Source organism: Chelonoidis abingdonii, chromosome 1 (assembly GCF_003597395.2).
Source record: "Chelonoidis abingdonii isolate Lonesome George chromosome 1, CheloAbing_2.0, whole genome shotgun sequence".
NCBI classification, from domain to species: domain Eukaryota; kingdom Metazoa; phylum Chordata; order Testudines; family Testudinidae; genus Chelonoidis; species Chelonoidis abingdonii.
In genome coordinates this window covers 129788924-129806044 of record NC_133769.1, presented here as the reverse complement: position 1 = coordinate 129806044, position 17121 = coordinate 129788924, and the positions used below count along the sequence as shown (strand labels likewise).

The 17121-nt window shown below is 44.7% G+C and overlaps 1 protein-coding gene across 11 annotated transcripts in view; it reads right to left on the bottom strand.

Moving 5' to 3' along the window:
* The window catches only part of PPFIBP1 (PPFIA binding protein 1), a 191680-nt gene that overhangs the window by 67345 nt on the left and 107214 nt on the right, over nt 1-17121 (bottom strand). For all 11 annotated transcript variants that reach the window (XM_032775923.2, XM_032775922.2, XM_032775924.2 and 8 more), the window contains one exon: nt 14895-15100. In XM_032775923.2, the coding sequence (XP_032631814.1) occupies nt 14895-15100 (206 nt within the window). The remainder of the gene's footprint in view (nt 1-14894; nt 15101-17121) is intronic.

Sequence of the window (17121 nt, the reverse complement as noted above, 5' to 3'; positions counted from 1 at the left end):
ATCCTGGCGCCCTAGGTGATTGCCTAGGTTGCCTAAATGGAAGCGCCGGCCCTGGCCCCATGCTTCAGAGGAAGGCATGCAGACTTTGATTAACCTAAGAGGAAGCAATAAAGGAAAATACAGAGACTGTGCTCTACAAGCCCCCACCAAAAGCACTGCTCCTGTTAGCTTTAAGATAATATATTAATTTAAAATTAGCATCTCTTCAATTTATTTTAAATAGCATCTGTCACTTTTCTCAAGCACCCATGATCCCTTGATTCAAGGATGAGCTCTACCACAAATTTACATATGGGTCTTGAGATGACTCAGCAAACTATCATATGAAAAGTAAATAAGCATTTCGTTAAAGCTAAAGCACATAGCAATCACCAAAACACATTGACTCTAATTTTGTAGCAATAGACAGAACCTAAATGTATTCAGCTTTAAGGCTCAATTCATTATGCAGCCTGTAAAGAGACCAGATTTTAGATACCAATCCAAATATTTATTATGGATAAAAATTATATAATGTTGTTAATTTGCAGTTTAAAAACAGATTTTACTCCTAACATTTTCCTAGCCTATAAAAGAGTTACAATATAAAGAAAAGACGCTGGACTACCTTTTCAGCACAAGGAACGTGTGGGGACTTAAAGACAAGAAGGAAGAAATTGGTCCTCCGTGACCCAATTGCACAAAATCACTTATTGCACATTCAGCATTTTAAAAATATCTGCATGACACAGTACCATTCTGAGACACACTGGTGAAGAGATGAGTGCCTCAGGAAGCTCACCAAGTGAAAAAACAAAAACAGCTACAAAATATCCCATCTGAGGTGAAAGAAAATGAATTATTTCAAATGTTATCATTGCTTACAAGCAACATGCTGCATGTTAGTACATATAGAGTAATTAAAAACACACACACACACACACACACACACACACACGATACAGAGCATCTCTTCACAACCTCAGACATATTTTACTGTGTAAGCAAAACCTTGTACTGTGAATACATTCCTTTAAGAAGTTGCCTCAGTTTGAAGAAAAAATAATGTAGCTGCTACCCAGGAGCCCAGAAACTGAAAACACAGCAGGAATGAATCAGAGACCTCTTTTTCATAACAATTCCACCAGAAAAACGTACACTATCTTAACAGAGAACAGAATCTGATTTAATTCACACAGATCTTTCATGCTTATAGTTATTTCAAAGCATTTTACAATATCAGAATTAAGTTGACTTCAGCAGTCTTTGGATCAGGTCCTGTTTCTTTCCTTCTTTTTGTCTTCTTAATACCTACTAAAAGAAATTCCCCAAGCTGAGTCCAATGACCATCTGCATGAGTCAGCAGAATAGCCCTGCAACGCCAAGCACGCTTCAAGAATCAGACATCCTGTTGTACTCTTGCAAACTGCAGTACAACATACAAAATATAATGGAGGACCACTCAGTTTAAAATTAAAGAAATATTAAGCAGTTAAAGTTTAAGCCCTCAAGAAATTGGGGTAAATCCTGCCATTTGCTATACTGAAGTGTTGTGGCAGAGGGTGTGTTTCTTCTTACCATGGCAATATCTCCCTGGTACACCAAGGTGCCTAGAAGCATGTATCACTTTCCCAGGAAGGAAAGAATGTCTGTCTTATACGCAAGCGATCAATACCTGGCACCAGGGTCAGCATTCTCAGAGGAGCAGGAAGCGTGCCCCAGAGTACGCTGCAGCTGTCCATCATGTGTACTCCTGGGCTGGAAGGATTCCTGATGCAGAATAACCTGCCGGTATCTCTGCTCATCCCAGCTCTGCTGGATTCTAAGCACCAGGCCAAAGCTTAGCCATTGACGGTGTTTACATAATATTGTTCTAGCGTTCACTGGAATTTAGCAGAAGTAAACGGGATCTACCTCACAGACAAGTGAGAAAAAGACAAGCCAAACAAGTCCAAGAGTTTCCCAGGTAAACTCTTCTTGGCTGCTAAAGGGAAGGGCTTTCTTTTAAATTACATGGTGTGTGAATAATGTGAAAAACAAATGTTTATAGCCTTTGCTGCTATTTTGTAAATCAGTGTAACATAACTGGTATCTCTCTTTAGTTTTCTGAAATCAAAATGGTGAAAATATTTGATGTTTGATCAACAGTTTCCATTGCAAGTTCTATCTATCTCAAGTGCTTATACAGCCCCATTACCACAGTAGCCTCACAACACCTATATGAAGTGGGGAAATATCTCCGTGTTATAGATGGAGAACTGAAGCACAGTGCGGTTAAGAGACTTGCTCAAGGTCACATACAGTAGCAGGGAATTGAACCTAGGTCTCCAAAGTGCTAGGTGAGCACCCTAACCACTGGCTCATTCTTCTTCTTTTCTGTGCAAAATCAATACAGACAGACTCAAATGGAAATCTACATACAGAGCCATATCTTTTTTATTGCACTAATTCTAAAGCACGAGAGTCTTTCAAATCAGGGTGAAAACTGTTGAGGTGCGATAGCATTGTTAGACAGTATAGCATTGTGCGATGACACTTCATTTCTAAGCTCTAGAAGAAAAAGACGGTTACTCACCTTTGTAACTGTTGTTCTTCGAGATGTGTTGCTCATATCCATTCCAGTTAGGTGTGCGTGCGCCGCGTGCACGTTCGTCGGAGAAACTTTTACCCTAGCAACATTCGGTGGGCCGGCAGGTCGCCCCCTGGAGTGGCGCCACTATGGTGCCTGATATATAACCCTGCCGACCCAACCGCTCCTCAGTTCCTTCTTGCCAGCTACTCTGACAGTGGGGAAGGAGGGCGGGTGTATGGAATGGATATGAGCAACACATCTCGAAGAACAACAGTTTACAAAGGTGAGTAACCGTCTTTTCTTCTTCGAGTGCTTGCTCATATCCATCCAGTTAGTGATTCCCAAGCCTTATGTAGGCGGTGGGTCGGGAGTGAAAAATGGCAGAATGTAAACTGCGGAGCCAAAGGCTGCAGTATCTCTTGACTGTTGAACCAGAGCAATAATGCAAAGCAAGGGTATGGACCGAGGACCATGGAGCTGCGCGATAGATCTCGTGGGTAGGTACACGAGTTAGCAAGGCGGCAGATGAAGCCTGAGCCCTGGTAGAACGCATGGTGATGTGGCTTGGGAAATGTGAGCCAATCATAACAAGTGCGGGTGCACGTTATCACCCAAGATGAGATCCACTGAGAGGAAACAGGTAGGCCTTTCCTTCGGACTGCTACTGCGACCGAGAGTTGGGGCGTGTTACAAAATGGTTTTGTCCGCTCAACATAAAGCGAGCGCTCTACAGATGTCCAGGGAGTGCAACTGTTGTCCCCGTCACGTTGAGTGTGGTAACATGAAAGGCCGAAACCACCTTAGGGAGGAAAGCTGGGTGTGGACGTAACTGCACTTGTCTTTGTAAACATAAAGTATGTGGAACCACCATAAGAGCCCTGAGCTCGAAGACTCGTCTGGCCGATGTAATGGCTACGAGGAAAGCTGTCTTCCAAGACAGGTATAGCAGCGAGCAGGTTTGCTAACGGTCGAATGGAGGAGACATAAGTCTGGTTAAACCCAGGTTGAGGTCCCAGGTTGGGGCTGGGCGGCGTACCTAAGGGTGATATGCGCTCCAAGCCCTTGAGAACCCCGAAACCATAGAGTGTGAGTAACACAGAAAACGACCACCTTAGCCTGGAGGAAGGTAGAGATGGCTGCCAAGTGTACCTTTGGCGAACACCACTAGGCCCGGCCCTGCTGTTGCAGGCCGGAGGGTAGTCCAAAATAGAGGGGATCGAGACCCCAGCAGGAGTAAGATTTAAGGCGTTTCGCACCTGTAGGAGAGACACTTCCACCTGGCCAGGTACTTGACCAGGTGGAAGGCATCCTGCCACCCTGATAGTCACGTTAGGAGCCACACCGTGAGGTGAAGAAACTGCAGTCCAGGCAGCGAAGTCTGCCGTGGTCCTGAGGTACGAGGTCTGGGTGGAGTGGCAGGGTAATTGGGCAGGCTATTGACAGGCCGAGAGCACGTGGCGTATTAGTGCTGCCTGGAACACGCTGGAGGGATCATGATGATGCGCGCTCTGCTCCTGCGAAGTTTGAGGCAGGACCCAATGAGCCGGGGGAACGGCGGGAAGGCATAAAGGTGTTGGCCTTCCACGGCATGAAGACAGTGTCCGAGATCGGTCCCGGGGAGAGACCTTAGAAGGAGCAGGACCTCGACATTTCCGTTCTCGCGGTAAGCGAACAGGTCCATAATGTGGGGGAAAAAACCCCCACTTCTGGCACACAAAATGCATCACGTAGGTCAGGCGCAGGCGGACACTCATGAGACAGGAAACCCTGCTAAGTCGAATTGCCAAGGAGAAGGATGCTACTCAGATTTATCGAGTGGGCTATGCAAAAGTCCCAGAGATGACCGGACTCCTGACAAAAGGAGAGGTGGGAGACATGTCCCTCCCAGGTTGTCTATGTAGTACATGGCGTTGTGCTGGCTGTAAACACTGAGACGCTACGGCCTCGCAGCTGCTGCTGGAACCCCTGGCACGCCAGGCAGACTGCTCTCATCTTTGAACACTGATGTGGAATGCCAAACGCCCCCGCTGAGAAGACCAAAGGCCTTAACTCGAAGGTTACTGAGGTGAGCAACCTGAGCTGAGAGATGACGCCTCCATCGTCGTCAGGTGACAGTGAGGGCTGGGGCGGATAGAGCCGCATCCCTTCCTCACACCAGGGAGGGAGTTAGCCACGCTTCTAGGGAGCCTAGGATGCTCAGGAATGTGACTATGGTGACCATTGGGCCCTATCCGGCGGTACGCCCGCCGCGTTCGATTTGAGCCAAACTTGGAGATGACAGAGGCAAAGCTTAGCGTGTTTGGTTACAAACTAGCAAGAAGCCGTGGGACCCGGGAGAGCCGAGACAAGTGGGAACCAGAGTGGATGTTTCCGTAGTGAAACATACAGGCCTAGACATGTGAATAGGTCCTTGACGATGCCACACTGGTCTTCTTGCTGAGTGACTTGTGTCTTGGAGTCTCCTCAGATAAGCCAATACGCCAGATACGGAAACGCATATCCGACGTCGGCGGAGGTGGGTGGCGACTACGGTCCACACACTCGGTTAATGCTCTGTGGGGCTGTAGCAAGGGCCAAACAGCAGGACCGTAAACTGGAAGTACCAACGGTTGCTAGAAAGCGGTATCTCCTGTGCGGAGGGAAGATGGCAATGTGAAGTATTCATCCTTCATATTTGAGGCGGCAACCAGCCTCCAGGATCTAAGGACAGGATAATGGTTCCCCGGGATGCCATGCGGAACTTCAACCTTTAACATAAACTGGTTGAGTCTCGTAGAGTAGGATAGGTCTCTGAGACCCTGTACGAGTCGGGATTAGGGAATAGTTGCCCCCTTCGTCCATCGGCGTCTGCGCCTCTTGTAAGAGGAATTACGCCGAGAGGAGTCCCTGAAGAGGGACAGGGTTGGAACAAATTGGAGGTGGCACCCAAACTCCACCCTGTGCAGGGGATCGCAAACTGAAGTAACTGGGACCACGCCAAGAGGAAGTAGGAGTGGGGTAAGCCGCTTGTGTAACCGGTACGCCGCCCTTGGGTGCACCTTATGAAAAGTTCGTCTTTGGTCCCCGATCGTGATTGTGAGGGGCCTCGATCTTGGCCCTCTAGGTCCTGACGTCGTCTGCGACCACCTCAGTCGCGCCGACTGCCAAAGCCTGATCTGTGGCTAGGCACAGAGTGTGGTGGTGTGGCTGGGACGGAAAGGCCTGCGTTAGGTCGTCAGCATATGCATGCGAGAGAGAGCTCATTAGGACCTTGTTGCCCTCCAGGCTTTGTAGCCTGGGTTGATTTCACCGCAAAAGAGGCCTTTACCAACAAATGGTAAGTTGTGAAAGGCCGGAGTTTGAAACCGGAAGCCATGAGATGCTCCTCATGGTAACGAGGCCTGAGAGAAGCTCTAGCCGCCTTTTTCCCTTCCTTCAAGAGGGCAGTGAACTCTTGGCGGAGTCTTGATGGAGAAGCTCCATAATATTATCCCCTTTATCCAGGTGTTATGATTATAGGGCTAAGCAGGGCTTATTGATTTGCCACGCAGGGCTATAAAAGAGCCTCACAGAATACACCTTGTGGCGCTGAGTAGGTCATTCGCCTAGCCCCTTCGATTTCGGGGCTGGCGCCTGTTGGCCATGCCGTTCCCTTTTTCTTGACCAACTGAATGACTAGTGCGCAGGAGGAGGACGGACAGACCAGTAGTCCGTACCCTCCACAGAGTTATCGGCATTCGCCTAGTATGGGTTCGAATAAACGGGTAGGGCCCCTCTAACGGGAACAACCGGCGATAGAATTGTCCACTACCAAGGTCCCCTACCTCCGGACCTCTGCAGCTGGAGGTCCGCATTGAGCGCTACCCTCCATAGGAGAGCCTGATGGGCTCTCAGGTTGTTGGTGGCCACACCAGAATCACGGTCCTGAGCATAAGAGCTGTCCGCGTGGGAAGACACTGATGCGTGTCTGATGCCATGGAGGTGCTGAAAGATCATGGGCAGAGAGTCTGACCTACAGACCTTGCCAATCTGGCACCTGGGACGGGTACACCAAGGCGCACTGGTACCTGGAACGAGATTTGGACCTGCGACCAGAGCGGTGCTGGGAGTCGACCGAGATCTCGAAGGTTGGGAGCGCTACAGGAGTCACAGTGCCTGTAGCGGTGCTGGGAGCCGGAACGGTGCTGGGATTATCGGGTCGGTGAATGGGACACCGACCTGTGCGGCGAGTGCGACCGGTGACCGAGGAAGCAGCATCGGGACTGCAAGTGGCGTCGGAAGCAGGAGTGCCGACGGAACTTGGACCGTCTGCGGGACCGTGATCATGAACGTGCCGCTCTGCTTGTGCTGACAGAGGATGGTTGTATCAAGGCGGCTTGCAAAAGACTGTATTACCCGCACCGACGGTGCCGGGGTTCAGGCAGGCATCCACTCTGTCACGGCAACGAGATCCCTCGTCGTGTGGAAATGTCTCCGGCGTGGAGGGAACAGTAAGCTCGATCACAGTGTGTACCGGGGAGCTGTCAGGCACCGGATTCGACGGCCCTTGTGGGACGAGATCGACGTTGCTGACGTCGCCGGTGCCTCAGCAGGTGTCGGGTGCCGGGGATCCGGCTTAGACAGGCTCTCTGTCCGCGGTGCAGTTTGCACGGGAGCAGTAGAAGCAGGAAGCTCGACCACGGTGTGCCACCGGGGAGCAGTCAGGCATCTGGATTCGACGGCCCTTGTGGACGGGATCGACGGTGCCGACGTTGTAGTGCCGCGGCAGGCGTCGGTCCGCAGCGATGTGTCTTAGATGAGCTCTGGCTGCGGTGCCGTTAGCGGGAACGCGGAGCAGGAGCAGGGAAGCTCAACCACGGCGCGTGCCGGGGAGCCGGTCAGGCACTGGATTCAACGGCCCCTTGTGGGACCAGATCGACGGTGCGTGACGTTATCGGTGCCGCGGCAGGTGTCGGTGCCAGGCGATCCGATTTAGGCGAGCTCTCTAGCTGCGGTGCAGTTGGTATGGAAGCAGCAGGAGCAGGAAGCTCAACCAGGGCGCGTGCCGGGGCGGTCAGGCACTGGATTCAACGGCCCTTGTGGGATCGGAATCAAGCGTGCCGGCGTCCTCAGTGCCTCTGCAGGTATTGGTGCCTGGCGATCCGACGTAAACAAGCTCTCTGGCTGCGTGCAGTTGGCACAGAAGCCAGCAGGAGCAGGGAGCTCAACACAGCGCGTGCCGGGGAGCTGTCGGGCACTGGCAGGAGGAGTCGTGCTTTCTCCACCCCATGCCGAGTTCGACGTTGGTGCGGTAACGGCCGGTGCCGGCGGGGTCCGGTGCCGAGAGGCGCTTCTGTCCGCGAGTAGCCAGCGCTCGGTGCAGAGGTGAGGGAAAAGAACAGTGCCGCTCAATTTTTTCTCGGCTTAAACGCCTGCAATGGGCGGCACTTAGCTGTGAAATACGATCCCCAAGGCACCGTAAACAGGACCGTGTGGATCTCCTGTCAGCTACGGCTGGAGGCCTGCCAAGCACGGACTAAGAATCGGTGAGCCGCCATGGGCTCTGGCACCGGTTGCGGGGAGGGGCTACTCCCCGAACCCTGCTAACTATGGTTAAAGACTAACTAGGCTAGCAAAGAAAATAACGCATAAGTATAGATAGATAGATAAGATAGATAGATAGATAGAGATATAGATATAGATATAATATATATATATATATTAATATATATATTATATATATATATATAAAGGTGATATAACTATGATAACTAAATACAACATAACTATTGAGCCTAGCTGAGTAGCTAGGGAAGCGGAGGCCAGCTAAGCTGCGCTCCACTGTTCCAACGACTGACACGGGCGGTAAGAAGGAACTGAGGAGCGGTTGGGTCAGCAGGGGTATACAACAGGCACCATAGTGGCGCCACTCCAGGGGGCGACCTGCCGGCCCACCGAGCGCTTCTAGGGTAAAAGTTTCTCCGACTAACGTGCACACGGCGCGTGCACACCTAACTGGAATGGATATGAGCAAGCACAAGAAGAAGAAGTTTCCTTTCTGTCCCAAATGGCCCAGGCTTGGTCTGTGTCCAACAGTGAATTTTCTCCACATCAGTATTTAAAATAAGGCTTCAGACCATATCTGGAGCTGAGAACTTAAAAAAAAAAAATTAATTAAATATTGCCATAAAATACTCCATCAGTAAATAGATGGGAATCCCATTTTGGGCAGTAGTAAGTCTGTATTCTCTCTTCCCCTCATGCAGATTTTTTTATTGTACTGGTAATGACAGGTTTTAACAAAACTGTCAAATCAACAAAACCCAGAAACCTTTTGTAAATCCTGTGTAAAAACAGAGAGAGCTGACTGAGGGCAGGACTCTACTTGAAACGCTGCATCAGCGCAGCCGCATCAATGCGCTGCTTTAGTGCTTTAATGAAGACATTTTAAGCCTTTGTGAGAGGCCATAGCTATGTCAACGGAAGAAGCTCTCTTTCTCGCTGACGTAGCACTGTCTAGCTGGGTGGTAGGTCAGTATAACAACGTCGCTCGGGATGTATGTGAAAAAAACCACATCCCTGAGTGACATAATTATATTGATATAGGTCTGTAGTGTAGACTAGATCTGATTAAACCAAGGTGTCTCATGCTCAACTCAATAACGCTTCTCTGTCTATTATATAATAGCACATCTGACCAATTCCTTATTTTCAGACAATGTTCTAGGCATCAGTGGGCAGAACCTTATTGATTTTCATGAAAAGTGGAAAAAAAACGAAAGAGCATCAAGATATAAATACGGTTAAGAACACTAGATCTTTTACTCTGATTTTACCGATGGACTATTATTTTAATAGGTGCAAGAGTGGCAGGAACGCACGAGTGCAGAGGCCAAGCAAAAATGAAAAATAATTGAAAAAAACAGTTGAACATCCTCAAGTCTCAGACATGATTTACTTAAAGTTTTAGGAGAAGATAATTTAGGAGTCAGGTTATGTTGTACCTTAACAACAATACCAAATACCTCAGTGTTTTAATTTTTAAACTGCCACCCACTCAGTAATCAGAATCAGTAATTATATTCCGTTATACTTTTGCCAACTCTCACAATTTTATTGCAAATCTCATAATATTTGGTGTATAAATCCCCAGTTCCTGGAGTCGTGTGATTATCTGACAATTATCTGAATATATTTCAGCTTTGTTTATTTACCAAAAAAGTTTATAGCCTTATGGTTTCAGAAAAAAATCTTGAAAACATGAACTCTAACAGAGTCAAATACCAGGAGGCAAATGGAAAGAACCCCACATTTATTACTCATTAAACTCTCATGATTTTTAAGTCAATCATGGATTTGTGACCCCAGCTCATGACTTTTGAATGTTTTGGTTTGGCTGCTTGAGAACAACAGGGTACAGTGCATGAACTTATCAAAGATGGCAAGCAAAACACCAGGGTAGATGGCTCCCTGCTATCTCAAATCACTTATTTTATCAAAGACAGACCAAACTTGATAGTCATCCCTAGCAAAAAGGATATCTTGTGGTTAAAGAGCACTCCGCAGCTAGGCCTCTCACAAGCGAAAACTCAGTTGTGTGACAATTTGTGATATAGGCACTTTCCACTAAGGGCTAGGACGGAATCATCCCACTTCTTTCAACCTATGATCTCTGGCAGGATCTGAATTCAGGTCTCGAGGAGTGAGCGACTAAATGTGCTTCATACTATCACAAAATGCTTTCAGGATCTAGCCCAGTCAGTCTAAATCAAATAAATCTACGTTATGGCTACACTAAAAAAAAAAAAAAAAAGAAAAAAAAATCAAATAAACCTTCACTTGAATACAGTATTTTTCCATGAATAAATCATTTGTAATGTTTCTTGGCTCGTGATCTACTTCCGCCGCATGGGAACCACGCCACATCTTTAAAAGGGCTGATTTATTTCAGTACACTTATCTCAGACAAGCAAATTTATCTTTGAAACCTAATATGCCTTCATAAAGAATACTATTGGTTTTATCAGTTCCCAGGAATCTGGCCAGCTTCTGAAAGACTTAACTCATTAAAGAGGAGGCAGAACCTGCAGCTGATTTTACGAGAGGACCGCAACAACTACATGCACAGAGTTAGGAAATCACTGTCAGCATCACAAGTCAACTCATTGTCAAAAGCTGAAAATACACATTAATTGACCCATGGTGAACATGAAACTTGGCTAAAAAATGGTCACTGGCTGTTAAAGGTCACTGGCTCCTCTGTATAAAAAGCACGCAGAGTTAGAACACCACCACCATTAGAGATGGCCCGAGGATGAAAGGTTTGGATCTAAACTTTGGGGAGTTTAGATCTAGGGTTCTGCACCAGTCCCATCTTTAAGCAAGACACAGTGAATTATGCAAGCATCCTTCCCAGAAAGGCACAGGGCACTCACTAAACTTGATGTTTTTTTCTGTAATCAATTATTAATATCACTTAAAAAGCAACAAATCATCCAATTTTAATTTGAAAACTCAACTCAGAGAAGAGTGAGGCGATGCTCATGGTTATGGGAAAGCATTTTAAAAAACTGGCTGGCAATTTGAGAGTGCCTGCTACCCAGAGAGGAAGCCGGTCCTCGTAAGAGGAAGGTGCAGTAATAACTGACAGGTGTCTTTAGATTTTGTGTTTTCTGTTTGATTTTTACTCCACATTTCTTAAAGTGAGGCTCCACTCAAAAAAGCGATTAGGTAAAATGTATACCTCTTTACTCAAGAGATTTGCCCCCGTGTACATGTTCCCAGCCAGAGCTGCTAACTTTAGTGACTAAAAAGAGGTTTTCCTGCATTTAACTCTTAGTGGTACCTTGAAGCCAACTCTGGGAGAGCGAGCTGAATTCTATTCCTTGTGTGTTTCATTAACAGAATTATGTATCTAGTTCAAACTGAAAGCAACAGAGTTGCAGTGATGCAACGAAGAGAAGAATTTGGTTTGAAATACTTTATTACTCATGATGACATGCAAGAAGGATAAAAAGACAACCTTTCAATTTGCGGGGCTCAGTTAGAAATACATTTATTTTTTATTTGCAAAGTCACCATGTCTGACCTGGAAAGCACTGAGAAACAAAAACAGATCTATTTGCAGAGAAAAGAGACTGCGGATAAATGCTTTGCCCTGGGCACTATATAAATTAAGCAGATATATATTAGAATAGAATGAGAATTTTTATTCATCAGCAACAAACTGAAGATCCCTGAAACTTGGGAAAGGTTATTATCTCATTGTGAATGTCACAGCTGTTCTATATGTCTATGATGATACACACTGAAACCCTGGATCCCAGTACTTCTGAACTGTGAAGAAGCCTGAATCCAGATCCAAACTGTGAATGACTGGGCCCATCTCTAAGTTTAATCAATAAATCCATCCACTTCTAGCATGAACATAGGGAAATGCATGTATGATTTCCACTGCACATTTTTTTATTCACCTAAATTAGAAGCAGACAAGAAAAGCAGACAAGAAAAGCAGCTTGATTCTACCCCGTTTAGTCAATTAACACATTGTGGATTTCAAATGGTGATGTTAAGAGTTCATTTTATTCCATGGAAACATTAGTTTACCTTTGAATTCCTCAATGGAAACTACTTGATCACTTTACATAAACAACTCCATGAGCAGATGTTAGTGCACAACTGGTTCCAACTGGCCATTTGGCACACTTTAATCATTCTCCTCAAAATATTTCATATCCATATTTTAACTTAACTACTTGTCCCTTTGTGTAAAAAGGACATCTGAAACAGGAAGTTCATTTTGTTTTTAAATGCTGTGTAGAATCCTGCTCTCCTTCCTTTGCGAGTCATCCCATAGGGGCTACACATGTAAGTCCAGCAGGAAGAACTTGGTGTGAGGTCAGGAAGAGTCATGAGGAGAACTTGAGACAGCCAATTTCAATATTGTGGGACTGAAAGAAGTCTCTGTTAACTGTACCACATTACACAGAACTATATGAGGAATGCTAATCCAGACCCTTTCCCATCTAGATCATTAATTCATATTCCACCTATGACAGCAGTAATTGAAAGCTGTTACCATCTGACAGCTGCTTGGTGTGAAATGAATTTGGTGATTTCTTTCCAGTTCCTAATAGGGAGGCACATCTGCATCACAAAACCACCACCAAAACTGGCACTATTTGGCATCCTTATTGATAGACTTAGCAGAGAAACTGGTCACGGAGATGGAGCCATCTTCTTGCTGATACAGACAGCCCCTCCCGCTCACCAATATGGCATACTAGGCAGGTCAGCATAGCCAAACTTGTACTGTCCATGCTTTACCTGCAGAGATTTTTCATTCATCACAGATATAATTTACTTAGCATCTTTCACAAGCATTCAAATAGAAATATATAAAGTCAACCTCTTAGACAGCACATGATTGAGTCCCATGTTTACGCCCATTCCACACAGACCTGGTATTAGCTAGAATTGATGTTCATTACTGTACATTACAGACCTCGGAGGTGCTGAAATTATATAATAATTCAATCTCTTCCTTCTGACATCAGTGTGTTAACCGCCACTTTGGGTCTTGATCACAGATTTCAGCACTGAGGGCATTGATTCAAAGCCTGCTGAAGTCAATAAAAAGACTTCCACTGACTTCAGCAGACTTTAGATCAGGACCTGGGTCACCTGAATAGTATAAAGCAAAAGCTACTTCAAAAACACTGCTCTCCTCCTAGAATCTTTAGTAAGAGAAAAGTATTTCTGTATTATTCCCAGGACCAGTATCTCTCAACTGAAATTTTATAGAACTACACGTGCCACTAGAGGGCACCTGAAGTCAAATAGAAGCAAATTCTATCAATGAAAAGCATTACATTCTTACAGGGGCAAATATTCAACAATGGCCTCTAATTTTGCATATATAACTGATTTTGCATGCGGTGTTACGAATGTTACTAATAGAATGCAGTCTCAGGAAAACAAGAAGCCCACTGCACACCCAAGGTCCATCTAGTCTGGTATCTCGTCTCCAATGGCAGACAGCACTAGCCCCTTCAGAAGAAGTTGCAAAACCCTGAAGTAGGCAGATGTGGAATAATCTATTCCCTGCCCCTCCTTGCAGTAGGTGTTATTCTGATCGCTAACGCTTAGGCCGTAGCTACACTACAGAGCTGTAGTGCTGCTAGCGCAGGCGCTGTAAGCCAATGGGAGAGCACTCTCCTGTCAACTTAGTTACTCCATCCCCGAAATCAGCGGTAACTATGCCAGCAGGCGAGCTTCCACACTGACCCTTAAGTTGATGTAACTTACGTCACTTGGGCATGGCTTATTCACACCCCTGACTGACAATTTATACTGACATTTGTGCTAACGTGTACATAGCCTTAGAGACTGACAAACATTGAAGTATGAGGCCTAATATATAATTTTCATTTCCACCACCTGGGCTCCCCTGAGATATGTATGCTCCCCTAAGTCACCAAACCAGCACCAAAGGAACTCACAAACAAGGAAGACTTTCACTTGCACCTGCAAGCAAGTACACCAGGAATACTGCAACTGGAAGGGGATTAGGGATGCAAAATTAGTGGTCAGGCTGAGGCCTCTCTGAAGAGGCTGCCCTAAATTATGTCTCACATATACTGTGCATAATTACTTCCTCTGTGCTTTCCTAAGTCACACTCTACTACAGAGTAACATACTGCTCTCAAATGCAGTAGTAACAAGCCATGGGCAAGGGAAAAATAAACCTGCCAAGTACACACCAGGGTTTCTTCAAAGCGAGGATGACAAAAACTGGAATTCACAGGCACAGAAAGTAACTGGAACAGATTTGGTCTCTAATATGCAATTTATGCTGAATGATACAATATGCCACTAATTTCCTTCTTAAACCATCATAACAGTCAGTTAAAGATGCTGTCATTCTAAAAGTTTTCCTAATAGATTATTAATACCAAAAAGTATAAACAGTAGGTCTGACCAAATATTTTCCATTAAAACTGATTTTTGATAGAAAATTAGGTTTAAAATAACTAAAATTTTCACTAACAGTGTTTGCTTTCCACAGAAAATTTTGATTTTTTCATAAAAATATTGAATGCCCAATCACTGGAAAATGTTCCCACCAAGAGGAGACACTGTGGTACATCATGGAAAATGTCCAACCAGGAACTCCAGGCTATAAAAGGACAATGAGATCATGAGGCTCTGCCGCAGTTTTTCTGAGCCAAATTATTGCCCATTTTGTCCCAAATATTTTGGTTTTCAATTTTTGACTGAAAATTCAGAATTTTTCTGTAGAAAATAAAAACCCATTTTCTGACCAGCTGTAGCCTGTAAGAGAGGAGCCCCAATGTTCTATTAGAAAGTCAAGGTGATATTGTACCATTTGGCTTTGGAGCCATTCAATCAAAGCTTCTGCTGTTGAATCTGGGACTTGACATCGCAATCCTTCTTTTTCATCCGCTTCCATCATCTCTAGTAAACCACGCAAATCCTCCACAAGGTGCAGTGCTCGCAGGCTCCCCATGAATGGGGAGGTAGGGGACTGACAATCAAATATACCATTGGAATACTCCAAAGCCTTGGAACCTAGACAAATGCAAGGTAAAGAGACAAGAATTACATTAGATAAGCCACAAGAGTAAATAAAAATATAAATATGATTATGAGACTTGCTATAATACATCTAGGAGGTTCAGCACCTACAGGGATTCCTAGTGACAAATATTTATTACCAACAAAACTCAGACCTGGATCTGGATTTTGAACTCCCAGACTTTAAGGGTGTTTGGATGCAGGCTCATCTCCATGTTATAGCACAGACAGGTAGTTCTTCACTGATACTCATCTGGTGTCCTGATGATACCTGTAACTTGCATCTTTTCTAAAATTTAAATGTACAGTAAACCTAACATAATATATCACAGGCTGTTACGACTGCCTTGCAGCAGAGTAACTTGCCAATACAAAGCACACTGGAGTTCAAGGCACAGCTTGGTACCCCAGCTCCCTAGGCTACCAGAGGTTGAGAATACTATGGAAGAAACATGTTCAGCCCTAGCAGTGTTTTGTCTCACCCTGTGGTGATTACATGACCCAAGAGAGACACTGATGGGTTCCACACGGAATTGCAGTCAACTTTTTTCACTCAAAAAGAGAGGTTAGCCTGGATGCAAAGGCTTGGAAGCCTTTAAAAAAATAAAGAGAATGAACGAAGAGGAAGAGAAGGAAATATTGAATGACTTCCCCTAAAATTAAAACCATAAGCCCACACAAGGTGGATATCACGGCGTTCACACGTGAGTATTAATAAGCAAAAGTTATTATTCACTAACACAAAGGACGTTCACTCTAAAGTTAAAGGTTCAATAAAAAAGGGAAGAAATTCACAGTTAAAGCTGATTTAAGTTAGCTTAGCTAATTCTCTCTCGATACGTCAACACACTGATTTGAGACTGTCACCTCTGTAACGACTTAATACTGTAATGCCAAGACACAATGAGACATATTAACGACGAAGTATCAGCTTTTGTGCTATTAACTGTTTGGATATTGCAGATATATGCAGAATGTACACTTTCTTCTAAGCCTTCATTTGTCAGGCAGTCTGAAAAATGCAAGCATTCCAACTATTAATTCCCTTTGAGAAAATTGAAAAGAGAAAAATCTCTTGAAGAAATAGTATAGGAGGTGATAGGACAGAATTAACAACTCCTTTGGAATATTATTTAAAGGTTTGTAAAGACATATGTAATTAAGTCTTTGGTGTCTTAAACATCCTGATAACCACCCTTTATTTTTACATTAAACCCCATGCTATTCAAGCCTACTTGGGCCCTTCATAATTCAGACGCTTGACTAGATCTGCATGCTAATATAAACTTTTTTTTTTTTTAGAGATAGACTATATCAATCCTAGGACTTCATTATGACCCATTGTATACATTGCACATGTGTGCCAGAGGTCTTCAAGAAGATAGCATTGCGGAGAAAAGTCAGTTCCAGCAAAGCAGGAACATTTTTAAAAACTTTTTTTTTTTTTTTTTTAAAGGAAATTATTGTATGTGGGATTGTTGAAGTCTTCATATCTCTGATGCTGCCTACGCAGAATACTTCTTCAATTTGAACAGCTGTCTGGATAGCTCTGCTGGAATGGAATCAAACCAAAAATTTCTGTCTGCTTTGTTTCTCTGTTTCATATGATTGTATTTTTTTCACAGCTTACTGGACACAATTTTAAGAGTTCAGGAAGTAATATACTTTTTGATCTCTCTCTCCAGCCCAGTAAAAATGTATGAGCGAATTGCTGATGCTTATGAAAACATTAAAGTTAGAGACAGGCCCAAACCAAAGCCCTGATTCAAAAGGCCCCTACTTTGAAAGGATCAAAATTCAGTTCTTAATCTGAATTGTCCCATTCAGGCCTATTTAATTAATTTTTCTCAAGACCTGAGTGAGGTACAGCACTAGACAAGCTTTCCCTTCCTGACACCCCACTACTCTTCAAACAAACACTAATCCTGATTTGAAACATCCTTGGCTATTCCAGTCCTTCAAGTTGAACCACATTGCCCAATGGTTTTGTGAAGTATAGCGATAGGGAGATAGCA